Source organism: Perognathus longimembris, chromosome 5, assembly GCF_023159225.1.
Source record: "Perognathus longimembris pacificus isolate PPM17 chromosome 5, ASM2315922v1, whole genome shotgun sequence".
Lineage (NCBI taxonomy): Eukaryota > Metazoa > Chordata > Mammalia > Rodentia > Heteromyidae > Perognathus > Perognathus longimembris.
In genome coordinates this window covers 46944177-46960077 of record NC_063165.1, presented here as the reverse complement: position 1 = coordinate 46960077, position 15901 = coordinate 46944177, and the positions used below count along the sequence as shown (strand labels likewise).

Genomic DNA, 15901 nt, shown 5'->3' with positions numbered 1-15901 from the left:
TGCTTAATATGTGACTTAGAAGAAGTTATTCAACATCTCTGAGTCTCATGTCTTCTGTATAGGTAGCAATAATTCATACCACATAGCACTCCTCTGAAAGTTAAATTAGATACCACAAGTAAAGCACAATACTAGCCCATAAGTACTAAATAAATATTAGCTATATTCTTTAATAGTAGTCCTCTATTCATATATATATGAGTGTTTTATATATACATATATATTATTCATATATGTGTGTGCTTTTGATGTGCCTGTAAGAACCCTTCACTAAGCAAGTCAGAGTAGGTGCAGTTAGATATGAGGGCAAATGTCAGAGCTCAATTTGTTCCAGATACCAAGAGAGACACAAGTCAATCTATCATCAAGTATAACTTATACAAACATACTAGTTATACTCATGTCTATGAAAACTAGAGATAATTGATTCTACCTCTTCTGCCTTTTTCAAATTGATGTATCTCATATATGAAGATGGATGAATCATAGATCCTAGGTCTTCTTGTACCATAGACTCAGTGTAACATAAAAAAAGTGTTGGGAGTTTAAGAACTATGTGGGTCACAAATATTCTAAATTCCACTATATATTATTGTAATAATCTGCTTTGCCTTTCTGACAGGAATGGGGAATATCCGGCCTACTGGCTGTATAAGACCTGTAAAATTATTTGGTACAAGGGGCTGGGGATATGGCCTAGTGGCAAGAGTGCTTGATTCGTATACATGAATGCTGGGCTAGGTTCGCCTCCCCTGGTGCGGGGATGCCAGGCTTACTCTATTCTCTCTGCTCCCTTTCTCACCCTCTCCCCTGGTCACCCAACCGGCAGGCAAGGCCAGGGTGGAGTAGGGGGCTAGTGAAGACCTCAGGTGCACGTGGCTGAACGAGATCCCTTTTCCTCCCTCCTTACCCAGGAAGGAAGCCAGGCATACACCGAGTCTTGGAGACAGCTTCAAGAGCAAATCTGATTTAATAAGGGAGTGGCTAACAGCTAATATAGTAATGGTGAGGAGAAAAGGGGTGATCTACCAAGAGCTGGCGATAGGCTGGCGAGCTTGTCTTAAGCCCCCTCATGGGCTAACGTCACTTGCATAGCACCACCCCATGGGCAAAGCCCGTGAAAAATGGGGGGGCATACGTGCTAGCTGGCGAGAAGTTTGGGGGGCTGGTTGCAAAGCCAGCCCTTCTGGTTCCGGACCCAGAGAGGTGTGGCCTGCTTCGCACTGCCCCAGGGCTGGGGGAAGGGCCGCATCTCCGGATAGCTCTCCTTTGCCCTTCCCCCCTCAAGGCCAAAGCTGAACCCCAACACATGAAGCCCTGGGTTCAATTCCCTAGCACCACATATATAGAAAACAGCCAGAAGTGGTACTGTTGCTCGGGTGACAGAGTGGCTAGCCTTGAGCAAAAAGAAGCCCAGGGACAGTGCTCAGGCCCTGAGTCCAAGGCCCAGAACTGGCAAAAAAAAAAAAAAAAAAGTGGGGATAGGAAAGACTGATCTGTGAAATGTCACAGTGAAGTCTCCCTTATAAAACTTATGTATGCTAATGAAAGATCATTTTTAAAAAAATTATTTGGTACATGACAGGACGAACATAGCTTCTTATTGGCTGCTCACAGATATCTTCCTTTACTAATAATGTTGGTATGGCCCATGAGTATTGTTATAAATATCCAATGGCTCTTGGCAGAAAAAATATTCCCTGCCTTTGATCTGTTTAATTATATTTCTGAGCCTTGATGCATTTTGTTATTTTTCTTAATCTCTCAAAAAGTTCATGTTTGGATTCATATTTTTTGGTGATCTCTTTCATTTGTCCTCTAATGGCATACATCTTTTGTACTTTTAACTAAATCTTTTATATGTAGCAAGCTTACATGGTTAGCCATCTAGTTCAAAGAACTAAAAAGTGAAATTTCCAAGTAATCTGTGGGACAGTATTTTGTCTGTCAAAGAATAGCAGTTATACAAATTTAATTAATATTATTTTGATAAATCGGTGTTGACATTGTTTGGGGTGTATATAACAATATACTTTTATACTGTTATCTCTGGCATTACCCTGTTCTGTATAGAAACAATGCAACTTGTTGAACGGATATAATTTCTTATACTTAAGCACTGTTTTTATTTGTTTTGTTTCATTTTTTGTGGCGTTTGTTTTGTTTGGTTTGGTTTCGGATGGTACTAGGAACCAGGGCTTCCTGCATGCTAGCCCGGTGCCATACTATTTGGGCCACACCAACAGCCCTTTTTTTTTCGGGTAGAGTTTCCATAACTGATTATCTCTTGCCTCTGTTTCTCCAGTAGCTAGGTTTGCAGGATTGTGTCACCACAGATTGATGAAGTAACTCAGCAAGTAGGACCATGCATAAAGGAAACACTCAGGAAGTTTGAGGGATGAGTAAGAAAAGACATTCCAAATGTCTAATGACATTTTACCAGCCCTTATAAAATGTTTTAAAGGTTATAAAATTGATGAGCTTTTATAATTATTTGTCACTGCTTATAGAGGTCATTTTACATTTTGTTTTGTTATTCACATCAGAATACTAGATTCATTAAGCCACAAAATGCTTATGCTTAGTAAGATTAAGATTCTCTTTACCAGTTGTGAAATGAAGAGCAATTGTTATAGTACTGACATTACTTCCTCTGTTTATTTTAGGTATTATTCTAGTGCATGACTTAACAAATAAGAAGTCATCTCAGAACTTGAGTCGTTGGTCAGTGGAAGCCCTCAGTAGGGATATGGTGCCCACTGGAGTCTTAGTGACAAATGGGTAAGCTCACAATTACTTCACAATTAGTTTGAAATGCTGGAACAACTACAGGAATGTACTTCACAAAATGGCACTTCATATGATATTTGATTTGAAAATATTTTCTCCCAGTTTGTAGATTGGCCTTTTATTCTCAAATAATGTCCTAAAACAAAACATTAGTTTTTCTTTGGATGCTTTGGAATATCATGTGTAAGGATTCTTTGCCCAGTAATACTAGATTATATGCATTTTCTTCCATATTTCTTCTATGAGTTTTATAGTTTTGGGTTTATATTTACCTGTGATCTTATTTCAATTAGCTTTATAGAAAATAGGAAGTTTTAGCTTTAGGTTAACTTTTACATTTGAATGTCCAATTGTTCCAACGTCACTCATTGAAAAGATCACCCACCTTTCCCTATAGAATTACTTTTGCAACTTTGCCAAAAGTCAGTTCATTGGCTATGTTGTGTGGGTCTACTTTTGGACTCTAATTCTGTTCCATTGATCTATTGTGTCTACTCTTCCACCAACCAGCACAGTCTTGGTTATAGTCACATGGCAGTAAGTCTTCAAATTAACCAACATGATTCCTTACAATTTATTCTTTTTTGTAATTGTTTAGATATTCTAGATCATTTGTCTTTCCACATAGAAATCCTTTTGTGTATATTGTCAAAAATTTCATTTGCATTAAACCTATAGATCAAATTGGAGAGAATTGACATCTTTATTCTGTTGCATCTTCCAGTTCAGGAACATAGTCTCTCTATATTTATTTAGATCTCCTCAGTGTCTTTAATCAGCATTATGTGCTTTTCAGCACATGATTCCTGTACATGTTTTGTTAGGTTTATGATACAGTGCTTAATTTTTTTGTGACTGTTTGAGGCAGCCCTGGTTAGCTTCCAACTTGTGATAGTCTCTCAGTACTGGGATTGAAGGTAGAACCCCATATCCAGTTCAACTATTTAATAGTATTGAATTCGGAGTTCCATCTAGCTTGAACTTACAGATACGAGATACAAATATGAAATCTGAGAGAGGGGACGGGAAAGAGCAAAGAAAGGAAGTGGGGGAGAAAGGAAGGAAGGGGAAGGAGGAGCAAAAGGATCCACAGATCTATTTGTTAAAGATTTATCTACTGTTAATTAAAAACAAAAAAGCTCAGGCTGGGAATGTGGCTTAGTGGTAGAGTGCTTGCCTAGCATGCATGAAGCCCTAGGTTCAATTCCTCAGCACCACATAAATAGAAAAGGCCAGAAGTGGCCCTGTGGCTCAAGTGGTAGAGTACTAGCCTTGAGCAAAAAGAAGCCAGGGCAGTGCTCAGACTCTGAGTTCAAGCCCTAGGACGGGCAAAAAAACAACAACCCGAAAAACAAAAAACTCAAGGTAGGGCTGGGAATATGGGTAAGTGGTAGAGTGTTTGCCTCACATAAAGCCCTAGGTTCGATTCCTCACCACCACGTATATAGAAAAAGCCAGAAGTGGCACTGTGGCTCAAGTGGTAGAGTGCTAGCCTTGAGCAAAGAGAAGCCAGGGGCAGTGCCCAGGCCCTGAGTTCAAGCTGCAGGACTGGCAAAAAATCAAGGTCTAGTAGGTGGAAAAAAGTATCAGTGAAAGGATCAATCAGAATAAAAATAATTTTATCTATGGGGAAAAGAAGGGAAATGTGTGAATAGGATGAAGGTAGGAATAATACCACTTGGTATGTATCTTTTATATCAACTTAAATTTGGAACCATATAAATGTTTTAATTAAGTTTTTGATACATGTTTTTAACTTCTTATCACAGAAAAATTCAAATATTCTTAAAAATAAAGAACAGAAAATGAACTATTACGTACTTACGAACAGATTTTACTAACTCAGTCTATGGCCAATCTTTGTGTGTGTGTGTATGTGTGTGTGTGTGTGTGTGGTTTTTTTTTTTTTTTTTGGCCAGTCCTGGGGCTTGGACTCAGGGCCTAAGCACTGTCCCTGGCTTCTTTTTGCTCAAGGCTAGCACTCTGCCACTTCAGCCACAGCGCCACTTCTGGCCATTTTCTGCATATGTGGTGCTGGGGAATTGAACCCAGGGCCTCATGTATACAAGGCAAGCACTCTTGCCACTAGGCCATATCCCCAGCCCTATGGCCAATCTTGTTTCAGCTATATCTCTACCCATTCTCCACTTACCCATTATTTTGAAACAAATATTAGATGTGCCGTTTCATCCATATGTGCTACAGTGTGTGCCTTAAATAATAAGGACTTTTTACATAACTAACATAGTTACCATACTTAAAATTTTAATAGTCATTCTTTAATAATCAAATATTGCTTTAATTTCCCAATTTATCTTTAAAAAATATGATTGGTTTGTTCAAAATAGTAACTTAACTAAGCCTAACCCACTGCATTTTGTTTAAGTTTCTTTTCATCTTAGATTGTCTCTTTTTTTTTTTTTTTTTTTTTTTTTTTTTTTGCCAGTCCTGGGGCTTGGTCTCAGGGTCTGAGCACTGTCCCTGGCTTCTTTTTGCTCAAGGCTAGCATTCTGCCACTTGAGCCACAGCGCCACTTCTGGCCATTTTCTGTATATGTGGTGCTGGGGAATCAAACCCAGGGCTTCATGTATACAAGGTGAGCACTCTTGCCACTAGGCCATATCCCCAGCCCTTAGATTCTCTCTCTTTTGTAAAAATAGTTTGTTGTAGAAAAAGATGGGTAGTTTCCTTTTTCTGGAATTTGCTAATTGTATCCCTGTAGAGTCTTTCAGACTTGTTTCCTGAATCTTAAATGTTGTCTCAATGACAGTTAAATGTAATGTCTAAAAGATACAGAGCTTTTTTTTTTGCCCAAAGTAACATTGTGACGCCTAGTTGTTTATGTCTTTGTGATGTTGAGGAGTTATTGGTGTTATTTATCCTTGTTAAAATTCCCTCCATTAGATTTTTACATAATGCTTTTTAGAAAAATATTTCAAGATCAGATTTTAAACTGAACACAAGATTTTATCAAAGAAAATTATATAATGGAAAACTACAGTTAATGTGGTATGGCTATCTTTTAAAATTAATCTTTAACTGACAAATCCTAATTGTCTACTTTTGTGTGACAGTGAATGTAATGAAAGCTAAAAGGAGCAATCAGAGAGCAAATGTTTATACTGTACACTTGTTAGTATGCAAGAGAATATGCCACCAATATATATGCATCAAAGATGGAATGTGATAGAATACATATAAAAAATTTTATGAGACAGTATTAGTGAATATAAGAAAAAAATCCTAAATGCATATATTCTGCAAACATTCTCTATAAATCAAATTTTAGTTTTGGAGCATGTCTCCTAAATCCAAATGATGTCAAAAAACATGTTGGTTTAAAAGTCTTGAACTTGAACTGTTACTAGTTTTGATGCAATAAATAGAATTTTGATATCCCTATGGTATAAGAGGTTACATAGCCCAAAACAGTTGTGTTCTAAGACTGCACCAATAGCTTTGGCTCTGGGAAATTATTTTGAAGGGCACAATGATTGAGTAGTGTCCCCTCCATCCCAATTTAGATTACTCAAAAAGAAAGAAAAGTGGTAGCAAAGGTAGAAGAAAAACTGTGCTCAACTTGGTTGTATCGATTAGATTATATAATATTGATGCACTGTCATAAAATGTTCAAAGGTAGATTTTGCTGACTGTGGTAAATTGAGCTTTCAACATGTCAGGAACTCAAATCTGCTGTCCTGCTAATATGTGAATAGAATTTAAACTTATTCAGCAACAATGGGCTTTATGTTCCTTACAGTGATAAGAAACACCATTTATAGTACTACTCGGTCCTTTGGATAGATATAGAAAGGAATTGTAATAGCCAAGGACTATGACTGATTAACTACTCTCTGTCTACCATGGCTCCAGTGTCAGGACAAAAATTATTTGGTGCTAAATATTTTCTTTTTCTACTCATTTTACTGTTCAGCTATTTTCCTTCCATTTCTATTTGTTTAATCTATTTTTCTCCAAGCTATAGTATCACCTATATTCAACTTATTCAGCCTTAAGCTTCCATATTTCATTTCCCCATTGTCTGATCCATTTTTATATAGAGACAGAAATGTGTGTGATGGATATAGATAGTATTCCTGCTCCAGAAACTTGCTATATTCCTCTCTTGCACAAGGTTGGTGTGCAGGCTTCTTGGTTTCCCATATACTAAGGTGTGAATCTATTCTCTGCTTCTACACTGGAAACACACACACACACACACACACACACACACACAAAGTGTCAGCAATAGAAGATAGCGCTCTGGAAGAAGTCAGATCACATGATCACAGTATACTTCATTGTTCAAGTCGTCTGCAGTAAAGATATTCAGGAACAAATCTCTTAGTTAAATGAATAGTTAGAACTCAGGTGATAGTAGATTGGTAATTGAAAAAATATAAGGGAAAAATTGGGGGAAAGTAGACTTATAGGTGGATGGTAAGCAGAAAGCAGTTAATTACTTTTTTTTTTTTTTTGCCAGTTTTGGGGCTTGAACTCAGTGCCTAGGTTCTGTCCCTGAGCCTCTCTGTGCTCAAGGCTTTGCCACTTGAGGCACAGTGCCAGTTATGGCTTTTTCTGTTTATGTGGTACTGAGGAATGGAACCCAGGGCTTCATGAATGCTAGGCAAACACTCTACCACTAAGCTACATTCCCGGCCCCAGTTAATTACTTTTAAATTCATATACCTGCATTGGAAAAGTAAACTCTATTCACTTCTTCCTTATTATTTATCCCAGAGATTACGATCGGGAGCAGTTTGCTGATAACCAAATCCCACTGTTGGTAATAGGAACAAAACTGGATCAGATTCATGAGACCAAACGCCATGAAGTTTTAACTAGGACTGCTTTCTTGGCTGAGGATTTCAATGCAGAAGAGATTAATTTGGTATGTATTTTAATGAATACATGTTTGCTTTATTATCAAGCATGGGAAAAACCACAGGCTTTCATGCAAGTCATAATTCTATTGAAAGAAGCTTTGATATGAAACTCACATGCAGGCTACTAGGGCTCAAATTCAGAGGATAGTCAGGGTTAGAATCAACATATCTGTACTCTCAGATGGACACAGTCACTTTGGAATTGTATACTGTTCTATTGGAATGTTCAAACTTTTGTCTAAGAATAATGTGAATCATAGATGCTTTCTTGAGAAGACTTGTTTTCATTACACCAAAAATCAAAATAATTTAAATGACCAAGGTAACACTATGCCTTGATGATTTTTGCTTTAGCAAAACTCTTTTTTTTTTTTTTTGCACTTTCATGCTGGTGATTTTCTTTTTAAAACATAAGCCACTAATGTTTTAAGAAAAAAACTTAAACCAAAAGTTGCATATTATTGTACACAAACTGAAACATGACTTTTAGCACAGGGTATACATGCTTACATAAACTCAAATAGTTACACATTCAAACAGTTTGCTTTAACATATGAAAGTTCTGAAAAACATAAAAGCATCAATACTTTCTATAAAACTACAGTTAGAACATCAATTTGCTACAAGCATATAAAAACATCAAGTGCTTTCTTGGAGTTTCAAGTTACCGCTTTACAACACCATCTTGTTTGCATATATAGTCTTTCAATAATCAGTAGGGATTTTCTTTTTCCTTAAGAGGTTTATTTTCCAGGTACACTGTAAGCTCAAGAAACCAGACCCAACAATTACGTAATATAATTATGTCAAAAAACTTAATTGCACATAACGTTTTAAAGTAGGTTTGGGTGAAGTTCTCAAACACTTTGGTATATGTTCTTCAGGGACTTCTATTAGAAAAAGCAGAAATTCTAAGTCCCTTTAATCCCCATTTTGTATTAAAATGGACAAGTCTTTGGTTAAAGTTCTACATTTTGGGCATCTATTATCAATTAAAATGGTCCCCAAACCAATAAATAGTGCTGATGTAGTATTAGTTCACAAGACTTCACTTAACCTGTTTCTGATGCAGCAAAACTCTTAAATACTTAAAAACTTTGTCCCATAAAAGGCAACAAATCATATGAGAAAATTTCAAACTTCATCATAAGTGGTACTTTATAAAAAAACATATACATACACAGAGGATTGAATCTTTCCTGAGATAGCTAGTTTAATTAGAATTGATGGATAAAAAGGCTACGGAATGGTACTCACATAGCCAGTTAGCCTTACCCAGAGAAGGTTCCTGGCCAGTCATGGTTATATATCATCACCCTCAAGTGGGATTTCTGCAACATATTCATTGTGCTGCATTCCAGATATGCAGTGGTGATGGTTTAATAATACAGTAGGCAGAGTTTATTGAGCATTTTTGTGTCCAACATTTTTTTCACATGAATCATCTCCACATCAACCCTTTGTAAAGTAGATAATATTTTTATCCCCATTACAAAGATGAAGACAAGAAGTAGAGACAGATCACTTTTTGGTCAAAAATGTCACTGTCTCTAGAATTTAGGCTGTATGATACTCAAATAATTTTTCTTCAACTAAGATGAAAAGTTTAGAAACTTTATAATAAGAGAACTCTTATAAGTCACCTAGACCAACAGTTACCCAAACCTAACTAGATCTATTACTAATAGTATCTGAGAAAATTAACTGCCCATCCCCCAGCTGAAACTGTTTATTCTAAGGTCTGGCTAAAGGTTCAAAACTCTACTTTTGTTTTGCTTTGTTTTTGTTATTTTTCTAATGCAGTGCTGTAAGCACAACTTTACCAGTGAAGTATATGAAAACTCCAACTGAAATTTTAATCATCAGGTGAATCTAATATTCTGGTTCTATGAACCAACCTTGATTAACAGAGCTTGGTTTACCCACTTCTCGCCCATAACTGAATCACCTTCTGCCTACCATTCCATTGATTTCCTACATTGTACTGTTCATGGAATGGTGCCTTTTTTCCCCCCTTGGCTGTCACTGTGGAAGATTCATAAATAATACTCCTGGTAGTGAGCATTGGACCATGATATTCCAAAGGATTCTTGCATATAGATATATACATACTACAGAAATGCTAAGATGACTTTGTTTGAACACTATTTCCAGAGGGACATTTATCACTGATTGTATTTAATCTATCTCAGTGGAAACTTACAAGATATTTCTGAATGTAATTGTATCCATGGGTTTCTATGACAACCAGCTAGGTCTATATTATTCCTACATGCCTTGCAGAGGCCTTTATTTGGTAACAAGCTGTAAAGGTATAAAAGCAGTGGGACTTCAGCACAGTCTCCAAGGAGTTTGCATGCAGTGTGCTTTAGGCTTTTTATCAGTGTACAGCTTGAAGATCGCAGCAGAAACAGTGATAGAAGAGTGTCATGAGATTCAAGGAAGAAAATTTCAGAAGGAAAAGAGAATATGAGAGAGCTGCAAAGAGAGTGAAATAAAAAAGAAAGATTCAGTAGTACATAGACAAGTCCAAATTGAAAATTAATATAACAATATTAGTTCTAAGTGGAGCTGTGGTACAGATGGTAGAGTACCAGTCTATGAATTTATTTAAAACTATGGAAAAGTGTCTGGCATGGATGGCTCCCAGCTACTCAGGAGACTGATGTCTAAGGATCTTAATTTGAAGCCAGCCTAGGCAGGCTGGCTCTAACCTCCAATTAACCACCTAAAGCAGAAAGTGGACCTATGGCTCAAGTGATAGAGCACTAGCCTTGAGCATAAACTCAGGGACAGTGACTAGGCCCTAAGTTTAAACCCCATGGATAAGTAAAAAAATAGCAATTGTATACATCAAAAATTGACTCAGGGCTGGAGATATGGCTTAGAGGTAGAATATTTGCCTTGCATGCATGAAGCCCTGGGTTCAGTTCCTCAGCACCACATATATAGAAAGGGCCAGAAGTGGTGCTGTGGCTCAAGTGGCAGAGTGCTAGCCTTGAGCAAAAAGAACCCAGGGACAGTGATCAGGCTCTGAATCCAAGCCCCAGGACTGTCCAAAAAGAAAAAAAAAATTGACTCAAAGTTATCTTCTGAGTAAATCCAAATTGTTTAAATTAAAAATAGATAGAACAGCTGGAATGTAGCTTAGTGGCAAAGTGCTTGCCTAGCAAGTATAACATCCTGGGTTTGATCCCCACTACTAAAAAGGAAAAGACAGCAAAAAATATAGTTAACGGGGCTGGGAATGTGGCCTAGTGGTAAAGTGCTCGTCTCGTATACATGAAGCCCTGGGTTCGATTCCTCAGCACCACATATATAGAAAAAAGCCGGAAGTGGCGCTGTGGCTCAAGAGGTAGAGTACTAGCCTTGAGCAAAAAGAAGCCAGGGACAGTGCTCAGGCCCTGAGTCCATGCTCCAGGACTGGCAACAAAAACAAAACAAATAAACAAAAAAAATATAGTTAACAATTCATAGAAGGTAGCTTTTTAATCCTGTTAGACTTACTGAGTCTAGTACAAAATTTTCTGGTCTTTGTTTCAAAAAGATCATTAATAATCCCTTCTCAAGCTCCATCAGCTATTTAGAACTATTAATTTAGCCTTTTTCTTCAATCATGACCAGTAGCAGATGGTTCTTGCAGCTCTAAAATTTTCACTCTAGAAACCATAGGGTTTGAGATTACTTGAAATTGTAGAGCCCTAGAATTAGGGTTTTATTGTTAAGGCCAGGGCACTTATTTGATGTTTGATGTCATTTTTGTATTTAATAATATCATTCTATTTAGAATCACCATTTCACATTCTGATTATGTAATCAATGCCCATTTTTAAAATGTATCTAATGCCATTCTAAAGTTTATTGCTGTAGAAATGTGTCCAGGTGTTATTCTGAATACAAAAGTGTATATGATGATGTTTCAGTATGTTTAATCCCTGTGGAATTACCTTTATTGTGTTAAGATGCGCTTTTTTTTTTTTTTTTTTTTTGCCAGTCCTGGGGCTTGAACTCGGCATTGTCCCTGAGTTTCTTTTGCTCAAGGTTAGCACTTTATCACTTGAGTCACAGTGCCACTTCCAGTTTTTTCTTTTTATGTAGTACTGAGGACTTGAACCCAGAACCTCGTGCATGCCACACAAGCACTCTACCACTAAGCCACATTCCCAGCCCATGTGTTATAATAACCTGAGGGGTGGGAAGTGCTGCCCCACACTGTTGCCCCTCTTCTTCCCACCCCACCCCCACTGGGGGAGCAGGCATCAAATGGGATCCACCCACACTGAGGTCACGGCCCCACCATCCCACTAGTTGATGGGGTGGGCAGGATATAAGAGAGGGCAGGAGGTCTGGGGAAGAAGGGAAGAGACTAGGAGAAAGGAAGCCCAGAAGAGGTGCCTTGTGGAGTGGAGCAGGGCCAGGCCTAAGGACAGGAGAGGCCTGCAGAGTACAGAAGCCTGCAGAGAGGCCTGTGGAGAGGAAGAAAAAAAAGAAACTCGCCCTTGGAGGCTACAGCTGCTCCTAGTTCCAGACCGACTAATAAAACTCCTTTGTCACCTTTAACCTCGGTGCCTCAGTGGATTTTTCTCACCCCCAGGTCATTACACTGTTAGATGCTTTTCGTGCCTGAAAATTCTACCTGATAGCATTTTCTTCGAGTAGAAAAGGGAACTAATATTCCAGGACCTGATTTGTACCAGACATGCACTATTTAACTTTCACAAAAATCCTATAGGATAAGAATTATTATCATGCATTTCACAAGTGAGTAAGTCCAGGCTTAAAGGCTTATTAGTAACTTAAGAAATGTTACATAATGTAGGAATATTGGCACCAGTTTCAAATATTGACTTTTCTGGGTCTGATTTCCCTAGTACTTTGTGATCTTTGAAAACTGTTATGTAGTCTCTTTGGGGTGTGAAATGGGCAGGGTTGGAGAATATATTACAGTTTCTGGCAGGAATTGAAAATGTGATCCTAGAAATGTTGTATATTGATAAAACAGGTAATTGTTACTAAGTTCATTATAAAAGAATCATGTAGGCTTAACACCACAAAACAGAATAAATATAACAACAGTAGTTTCAGTAACTTCTCAAGGGGAGCAGAGACCCTATAAATATAAACAGTGTACATATCCTTGCATCTACATGATGTCTTCATAGTTAGGTCTTAGGTAGCATCTTAGGTAAACACACAACTCTACTCTGTCTGGCAAGGTCACTGATGACTAGTAAAGACAGTGCCACACTGCTATTCTAGGAGGACAGTAAGTTATTTAAAAGGTCTTTACAAAGTATTGTAATGGTTTCACATTACAGATTGTTCTGTCATCTGGACCCTTTTTTTTTCTGTTTAAAGACTCCTACTGAACAGTAGTAACATATCTATTGTTTATTACCATCAAAAACAATATGTCTTTGTGACCTATGAAGAGAAGGTTTGGGCAACTTTTTCTTTTGCTCCTTTAAAGCTTTATTTTCTGCTTCCTATTGTATGTTACTGTATAGTACTTAAATAGCTGAACACTTCAGTTGTTATTATCCCTGTAAAGTGAAATGTTTGCTGTGCGTAATGACTATTTTGAGTTTGTAACACCTTAGTTTTGTTGTTAGTAAAAGTTTGAAAGAGGCTGGGAATGTGGCTTAGTGTTAGAGTGTTTGCCTAGCATGCATGAAGCTCTGTGTTCAATTCCTCAGTACCATATAAATGGAAAAGGCCAGAAGTGGCTCTGTGGCTCAAGTGGTAGAGTGCTAGCCTTGAGCAGTGCTCAGGGACAGCACCCAGGCCCTGAGTTAAAGCCCCAGGACTGACAAAAAAAAAAAGGTTGAACAAATTTAGTCTTTATGGAATATTTGATGATAAATACATTGATTCAACATACTCTAAAATTGATTAAATGACAGTAAGGCATCTTTGCTGTCTTCCTATTTATGCATCAGAATTTGAACATTATTCAAGTATTTTGTGAGAGTATTCCAATTGTTTAGTGTAAGAATAATAATAACATAGAATTTATTATACTAAAAATGCTTTTGCTTCTTAACATTTATTTGTGGCACTTATTTTTTCCAGGATTGCACAAACCCACGGTACTTAGCTGCAGGTTCTTCCAATGCTGTCAAGCTCAGTAGGTTTTTTGATAAGGTAATGGCTTCAATTAAGTTATTTTTTAAGCTTTATTTATATGAGAGTTTAAACTCTTTATAGACTATTGTGTCCTTTTATCCCTTTGCCCAAAACTTTACAAGCTGAGTAGTACCTGTTTTGATCTCTCTTATCTGTTGGGATCATTGCTCAAGGCTTGCTGACGTATTTATTCCATCACCAGTGTTCTCTAAGCGAAGGGTAAAAACTCCACACTTTAAGTGGGGCTCTGAAAAAAATACGTGATTCCTCTCCTTAAAACAGTTCAGGTTTGCCCATTTCCTATTCTCCTTATGTACTTATTCATGCCTTTCATCCCTCACCTGCCAAAGACACCGAATGAGAAAGGATCTGCCCAGTGAAAACCTAGAGTTCTCTTTACTTTCTCAGCAATTGATATCTTCCATCTATAAAATTTTAAGCATTCTTTCATATATTTATTTCCCACTTACTTGTACTTCTTCTTTTGAGAACTTTTTTTATTTCATATGTCCATTATTAATTGGATTATTAGTTCTTTTAGTGTTTAATTTTTTAGTGTGTGTGCACATGTGCACGCATGCTCACACGTGCACTAGTACCAAGGCTTGAACTCAGGGCCACCATACTCGCCTTTAGCTTTTGTGCAAGCCTGGTGCCCTGCCACTTGAGCCACACCTCCACTTCTGATTACTGGTTAATTGGAGATAAGAATCTCTTGGATTTGCCTAAACTATGATCCTCAGACATCAATCTTCTGAGTAGCTAGGATTACAAGTATGAACTAGCCCTTGAGTTCTTACTATATTCTAGGTATTAATATTTTGTTGGATGAATACATGGCAAAGATTTTCTCCCAATCTCTAGGTTGTCTCTCCATTTTGGTAATTGTTTCCTTTGATGTGTCGAAGTTTGTTTTTGTAATTTAATGCAACCCATTATTAACTCCTGCTCTTATTTCCTGGGCAATCAGAGTCCTGTTGACAAAGTCATTGTCTATGCCTATATCTTATGTATTTCCCTTGTTTCCTATAGTAGTTTCAAAGTTTCAGGTTTTATATTTAAAGTTATTTAAGCAAACTGCCAGCAGCTCACTCTGTAATCCTAGCTACTTGGGAGACTGAGATCAGGAGAATCATGGTTCAAGACTAGCTAGGGCATATACCCAACACCCTTTTCAACCAGGAACTGGGAAGGATGACATGCATATGTCATCTCAGCTTTGAGATCATGTGGACTGCTTCTCCAATCTAGCCCAGGTAGAAAAATCCATGTGACTCCATCTCAACACAAAGAAGCTAGATGTAGAAGTTCAGCTATGATGAGAAGCCTGAAATAGGTGTATCATGGTTCAGGTACACACTTGACAGAAAATGAGACCCTAACTCAAAAATAGCCAACACACACACACACACACAAAAGGGGCTAGTGGTGTGGCTTAGTAGTAGAAAGCCTGGCTAGCAAGTTTGAGACCCTGCGTTCAAATTCCAGTGCTACCTAAGGGCAAGGGGGAAAGACCTTTGGTCCATTTTGAATTTATTTTTGTGTAGGGTAAATGATAGGGATACCTTTCCAATCTTCTGCTGTGGATATCCAGTTTTCCCAGCACCTTTTGTTGAAGAGGCTACTTTTTTTTTGTTCCACATATGTCATTGTCTCAGTTGTCAAAAATCAGATGGCTGTACTGTGTAGATTTATTTCTGGGTCTTTCATTTCATTGATCTATGTCTCTGTTTTTGTGCCAATACCATGCTGTTTTGAGAGCAAAGAAGTTGTTTGTTTGGTTTGGGCCATATTTGGGTTTTAATTCAGGGCCTCACACTTGCTAGGCAGAGGGGACAAGGTACTCTATCACTTGAGCCGTGCCCCATTGGCCCTTTTTTGGTTAAATGATTTTTCAGTTGGGTCTCACATTTTTTTGTAGTACTGGAATTTGAACTCAGAACCTCACACTTCTTAGGAAAGCACTCTACTATATTTACTATTGATATGTCCCCAGCCCTTTTCTGTGCTGCTTTTCTTTTTCTTCCTATCCTACGGCTTTAACTCGGGGCCTGAGCTGTGTCCTTGAGCTTTAGTGCTCTACCACTTTGAGCCACAGC

General features: G+C 37.8%; 1 protein-coding gene across 2 annotated transcripts in view; it reads left to right on the top strand.

Annotated features, from left to right (window-relative positions):
- Rabl3 (RAB, member of RAS oncogene family like 3) overlaps positions 1–15901 on the top strand; it is a 62558-nt gene that overhangs the window by 21639 nt on the left and 25018 nt on the right. For both annotated transcript variants that reach the window (XR_007211009.1, XM_048346721.1), the window contains exons 4-6: positions 2667–2781; positions 7531–7681; positions 13749–13820. Coding sequence is in view for 1 of the 2 variants with exons in the window: in XM_048346721.1 (XP_048202678.1) it covers positions 2667–2781; positions 7531–7681; positions 13749–13820 (338 nt within the window). In the remaining variant the exon portion in view is untranslated. The remainder of the gene's footprint in view (positions 1–2666; positions 2782–7530; positions 7682–13748; positions 13821–15901) is intronic.